This window comes from Egretta garzetta, unplaced genomic scaffold (genome assembly GCF_000687185.1).
Source record: "Egretta garzetta isolate BGI_Z169 unplaced genomic scaffold, ASM68718v1 scaffold172, whole genome shotgun sequence".
Classification (NCBI taxonomy): Eukaryota; Metazoa; Chordata; class Aves; order Pelecaniformes; family Ardeidae; genus Egretta; species Egretta garzetta.
In genome coordinates, this window is record NW_009258951.1 from 979,685 (window position 1) to 985,632 (window position 5,948).

Consider the following 5,948-nt stretch of genomic DNA (forward strand, 5'->3'; position numbering starts at 1 on the left):
CAGCAAACACTGGCATTGCCCCTTCCAGCAGAAGAATACCAGGCTGCCCATGGGCACAGGCTCCCACTGCCCGCCAGCTTTTTGGAGTGAAGGGACTATTTTAGGTAATTTGGGGTGCTCTGGTGCCTACTGGGGTCCAGCAGGCATCTTCCCAAGTACCAGCTGCCCTCAAGTTTCCCCCGATGGGTTCATTTGCTGAACTATGAGGGCAAGCAGGGAGCACAGGGCACCACAGTTCTCCAGCCTGGCATCGTGAAGGGTTTTGCACCCAGAGAGGGACAGGGACCTGGGCACAGCCGAGGCTGGCGCAGGGCCGGGGGCACTTCACCTGTGGTGCCCTGCAGGGAGCGTGGGGGCTCATGGAGGTACAGGGCATGCACCCCCCCTCTGTGGTTTGAGCCCCTGTTACGGTGCCTGGCAGCTCAGGACAGTCACCATGGGTGCCAAAACAGGGTAGGGTAGGGGTCTGGGGGGGAATGACACTAGGACCCACACTCACTTTGCAGGTGCAAATGGCACATTTGATGAGGCCAAAGGGGGGCACGACAGGGTGCCAGCGGGTGCCAGAGCCTCGCCATGTCTTGTCCCCGTCAAAGTAGCAGCCTGGGAGAGGAGGAGAAGGAGGTGGGCACAGCCCCCACAGGGGGAGCGAGGGTGCTGGGGAGGCTGGGGGACAGAGCTGCCCCCTCAGGCCATGCCCGCTGGGACTCACCCTCGCTACTGTCCCGTGCCCGCTCCAGCTTCAGCTCCTCCTGCCCCATCTTCTTCTCTGCAAGGAAGAGGGAGGCCACGAGGGAGCACAGAGGCTCAGAGAAGGACCCCACACCTTGTACTCATGGGGAAGCCCCCTGCTCCCCCAGCCCCTTGCCCGGGACCCCCCCAGCCCCCAGCTACCTTTGCAGACAGGGCAGCACAGCTCCTCGGGGTGCACCTGGTGGGTACAGTTGAGGGGCTGGCACAGGATGGGGTCACAGATCACCGTGCGTTTCTGGGGGCAGCAGGTACAGGGTTCGTTACAGGAGGGCACTGCTGATGGGTGCTGCCCCCCAGCTCCCCACCCCCCCGACCTTGGTGCCATGCGCCCGGTGCTGCCCCTCGAAGAAGCAGGAGTTGGGGTCCTTCTTCAGCTGCTCCAGGTCCCTGGTCTTGGCACCCTCGGAGAGCTTGGTCTCCCCCGGGGCCAGGCGGGTCCCTCCTGTGTGGCACCGGTTGGGGATGTGCACCTGGATGGGGGCATGGAGCAGGAGGGTTGGCACTGCTGGGGGATCCCACTTCCCGTGCTGATGCCCAGCTGCCCTCCATGGTCAGGGCTGGAGGAGGAAGTACCCATGACCACAATACACATCACCCCAGGCTGCCAGGACCATGCCACGGTGTGCCCCCTCCCCCTCCTATCCACTTCCCACCCTGCTCTGGGCAGCATCACCCAGCTGGAGACCCTGGGCAGTGGTGGGGATTGGTAGGGGGGCCCTGCCCAGGTGGGGACCTACCCGTCCTCGCATCTCGCCATGGGGGTGGGCTTTGGTGCTGACTTGCAGGAAAGCAGTGCCCTGGGCCAGGTGCTGCAGCAGGTTGGCGTCCAGGTCCTTCACCACCCCCTGTGCCTGCCAGGGTTAGAGGGGAACCAGGTGGGGGGCATGAGGGCTGGCCTGGTCCCTGCTGTGGGGTGCCCCCACTGGGTGCCCACCTCACCTCGGTGCTGTAGAAACCCTTGAGCAGGCGCTTGTGCTGGTGGGGACGGGCACCCATCTCGCCCAGCTCAGCCACTCCATGGAGGTGAGCGCTGACAGTGCCATCCCCCCCCCCGCCACTGAGATCTCGTAGTGCAAGTGGCAGTGCTCATCCAGCGAGAGCCAGGCGTGCCCCCCGGCGCCACTGCCCACCGGTGGGGACACCAGCTGCCCTGCCAGTGCCACAGGCATCTCTGCACACAGACAGGGGCTGTGGGAGGTGGCGGGCGGAGGAGCTGCCCCACTGCCCCTGCTGCCACCCCTGGTGCCCCCCGGGTACCTGTGTAGCGGGCAAGGAGCCCACTGTAGGGCAGGGAGATGACCTGGCCCCGCAGCTCGCCCTCTGCCCAGTCCTTGGTGGCCACATTGAGGAAGAGCTCGTTCTGCAGCAGCATGTGGGCATCGCGGGCGCTGGGGGTCTGCCAGGCACCCTGGGCCTGTCACCAGTGGGAGACCACATGGATTGGGATGGGGACTCACTCAAGGTCCCTGTGCCATCCCCCCCAGTGCCACCCAGCGCTCACCAGCCCGTCCTTGTAGCTGGGCGTCATGTCAAACAGCACGTTCCTCTTGCTCTTCCGCCGGGGCTTGGTCTCCAGCGTGATGCCCACCACCTCGCTGGCAGTGCCCACCACCTGCACCTGCGGGAAGGGTGCCTAGGGGCAGTGCTGGGGGGGAGACACCTCTGGGACCCCAGGAGGGAGACGGGTGCCCCCCACTTACCTGGTACTCCAGGGTGCCATTCTCGTGAAGTGCCAGCTTGGCCGAGCCCACAGCCCCTGTCTTGGTGGGCAGCAAGGCATCTGCTCCACACAGCACGCTTTGGATGGCTTCAGCCCAGGGAGAGAGGCACAGGAAAGGGGGTGAGGTTGGCCTGGGGGGGGGGCAAGGCCACCCCTCCTGCGCCCCAGTGTGCTGCCCCATGCTCACTGTCACAGCTGCGGCGGGTGGTGATGGTGCCCGCCAGCTGGCGTGCGTGCCGACCCTCCGTCTCAGCCACGATGCGGAGCTGCCCCTGCACCAGCCACTGCAGCTCATGGGCAGACAGCTCGCTCAGCACCTCCGCGAAGTCGGGGTCCTGCTGGGGGGGACACGGTGCCATGGCTCAGCCCTGGCGTGGCAGGCACCGCGGCTGCCAGGGCACGTGGGGGAACCGACGGCTTTACCTCTTCGGTGATGTTGGCACGGACCTCCCGCAGCGTCTGGCCCTGGTGCAGGATGCGGACCCGCAGTGGGACCCAGGGGGATTCTGTCCATGGCAGAGGGTGTTGGACCCGCTGGACCGGGGGTCTGTGACCACTGTCCCTCTGTCCCTCAATCCCACCACTCTGTGCCCACCGCCCAAAAACCCCTGCACCTGATCCCCCACTTTCTTGCCAGCTGCCTGTCCTGTCCTGCATGCGTGGACCCCTGCACACACCGAGACCCTGACCATTCCCCCTGCAGCCCCAAATCCTTGCACAACCACGTCCCAAACCCATCCTTCTGCACACCAACCCCAGCATATGCCCTCCAGCACGCCCTGGCCTCATCCCCCCCGTAGATACACACCCCATACCCATGAACACCCCAAATCATGCCACAACCCTTATGCACACCTCAACACCCCCCCACCACCACCATGCACAGCCCCTGCACCCACCCTGACCCCACAGATGCTGACCACACATCCTGAGCCACATACATGCCATGCACCCCCCAGCCCTGTGCAGCCCCCCCAGGCAGCGCCAGGCCCCACAGGGTGCCCGTGCCCACCCTCACCCCCGGCGCCAGGCTCCAGCAGCCCTCGAGCCATGAGGATGAAGTGCAGGTTGTTCTCAGTGTCACTCAGTGTCAGCATGGCCATGCCCCCAGCGCCCAGGTGTGTGGGGTCTGACGAGGTCAGGATGGCACCGAACGTCTCTGTGCAGGAAGAGGCGGCATGAGGGGCATCCCGGTGGGCACCCACTGGGTGGGTGCATGAGAGCCAGACTTACCTGCGAAGAGTGCCCGGTGCTTGAGGATGTGCCCGTGGACCTCTCCGGAGGGCTGCGCCCGGGTGACGAGGGACACGCGGAGCTGCTCCCCCCGCAGCAGCTGGATGTTGGCCTTGGACACCGTCCTCCACATCCCGCAGAGCTGCAAGTGAGGGCAGGACTGGGCAGGGACCCCCGGGCAGGGCAAGGAAGGGGTGATGTGCCCTCCTGCCCTCCCGGGCCCTCTCACCATGCCATCCTCGGGGGTAGCGCTCTTCTGCACAGGGTGTTCAAACAGCACATTTCCCTCGGGGTCACTGAAACGCACCCGGCTCGGCCGCCCCAGCCTGTGGGCACCAAGGGGGTGAGCAAGGACCCCCCTCCTCTGGCACTACCCTCGCTGAGCACCGGGCACAGGAGTGCATCGAGGAGGGTACGGGGGGGGGTGCCCAGCGATTTGGGGTGGGAAAGAGAAGGATGATGTCCCCCCGGAGTGCTGAGTGCCACGCTCTGCCTGCCCATGCCTGGGCTGGCCCAATGCTGCCATCCCACTGGGTGCCAGCTTGGCACAGGTCCCCTGGGCTCCCCTGCCCCAGAGCGGTGCCAAACTGGCACCACACAGGAAGGGGGTCCCCGCCAGGAAAGGCGGCAGGGCAGGACCCGCCAGGAGCAGAGCGCTTGGGGCCGGCTGTAAATTAGGAGCATTTTCGGCTCTGTTTGGCTCCCCCGGTTGGAGCTGGAAATTAGTCACCACTTTACTATGCGAAGGGGCCTGGAAGCGAGGAAGAGCAGAAGAAACTGGAGTGGGAAGGAGGGAGGGAGGGAGAGGGGAGGCTCTGCTGCTGGCGGGTATCCGGGGAGGGCACGGCAAGGATGGGGGACCCTGGTGGCAGTGCCCCTTTGGTGCCCACTGGCAAAGCCTGCAGGGTGGCATGATGCCTCTGCCCCACTGTGCCCGTGTCCTCGATGGAGCCCTGGAGCCATTCCCGTTTGTTCCCACTCCAGACCTGGAGGCAAAGGGGTGAGGCCAGGCCGGTACCACGGGTGTGTTGAAATTCCAGCTGCTCACCCGGGCTAGACCCCCAGCACATCTCCCCCCTCCCCAAATCTGTCGCCCTGCCAATGCAAGGCTGTGGCACTGGGGGGGGATGTTGGAAGGGAAACTGAGGCACAAACACTGTTGCATCCCCCCCCGCCTTTTCCAGGGGGGTGCCTGCTGTGCCAGCCTGGGCAGAGGGCAGGGGGCAGGACTCACCGCTCATAGCTGATGGAGAAGAGCAGGTAGGAGCGCAGCAGTGTGAGGCGAGCCTTCGCCACCGCGCTGGACGTGGGATGCCACGGCTCCGGGCCACTCGTCAGCAACGCCACGAACTCTGGGAAGGGAATGCCGTTGATGGTGAGGAGCTCGGAGGGTGCCGCGCATCGCCGCTGCCTGCCCGGGTGGGGGCTCACCTGTGCGGGCATCATCACGGGCCAGCCCCTCGGAGCTGAGGTAGGAGCGGTCGTTGTAGGGCTTGTCCAGGTCGTCCTCCTTGTCCTGGAAGTACTCGAAGGTGTCAAAGGGGGGCGCGGGGCTCTTCTCCGGGGGGCCTGGCAAGGCTGGCATGGGATGGGCACAGAGGGAGACCATTGCACCAGGCTGCTTGTGCCCAAGAGCTTGGGGCGGGGGGCAATAATAAATCCCCGCTCCTGAGATAGACTGAGACATGCCCTGCAAATCACCATGGGGCTCTGCGCTGGGGTGCGGGGGGCATGGGGGGACAGGCAGGGTGTTTAGCCCTGTGCACCCCCTCTGCACCCCTCCCAAGGTGGTTCGGGGATGGCTGTGCCCATCAGGGCTTCCCCCTGCCCAGCACCTCACGGGCACCCCAAGGGCACTGGCAACCTCTGTAACAAAGCGAGCAGCCCTTTTGGGGGGGGGGTGTGCTCCAGTGCCCCCTTTCCCATGCCCATGGGGAACCCTGTGGGTGCAGGGCCTCACCTTTGGGGCAAGTGTGGCAGCAGTGCCCGGGCAGCAGCGTGGCCCGGGGACAGGTGGGCACGGGGCAGTCCTGCTTCATGTTCTTGCAGTTCATTTTTCCTGCTGCCTCACCTTTGGGGCAAGTGTGGCAGCAGTGCCCGGGCAGCAGCGTGGCCCGGGGACAGGTGGGCACGGGGCAGTCCTGCTTCATGTTCTTGCAGTTCACTTTCCCTGCTGGCTTCCCCCGGCGGTTCCTCTGCTGGGGGCGGGGAAGAGCCCAGGAGAGCCATGCCAAGGTGTGCC

General features: G+C 65.6%; 1 protein-coding gene across 1 annotated transcript in view; it reads right to left on the minus strand.

Moving 5' to 3' along the window:
* The window catches only part of CHRD (chordin), a 9,523-nt gene that overhangs the window by 1,258 nt on the left and 2,317 nt on the right, over positions 1-5,948 (minus strand). The window contains 18 exon segments of the mRNA XM_035890030.1: positions 500-603; positions 713-769; positions 895-1,031; positions 1,069-1,223; positions 1,491-1,604; positions 1,693-1,802; positions 1,805-1,924; positions 2,011-2,167; positions 2,255-2,371; positions 2,454-2,560; positions 2,661-2,808; positions 2,897-2,979; positions 3,492-3,632; positions 3,707-3,848; positions 3,936-4,032; positions 4,941-5,058; positions 5,138-5,284; positions 5,778-5,904. Of these exon segments, the coding sequence (XP_035745923.1) occupies positions 500-603; positions 713-769; positions 895-1,031; positions 1,069-1,223; positions 1,491-1,604; positions 1,693-1,802; positions 1,805-1,924; positions 2,011-2,167; positions 2,255-2,371; positions 2,454-2,560; positions 2,661-2,808; positions 2,897-2,979; positions 3,492-3,632; positions 3,707-3,848; positions 3,936-4,032; positions 4,941-5,058; positions 5,138-5,284; positions 5,778-5,904 (2,181 nt within the window).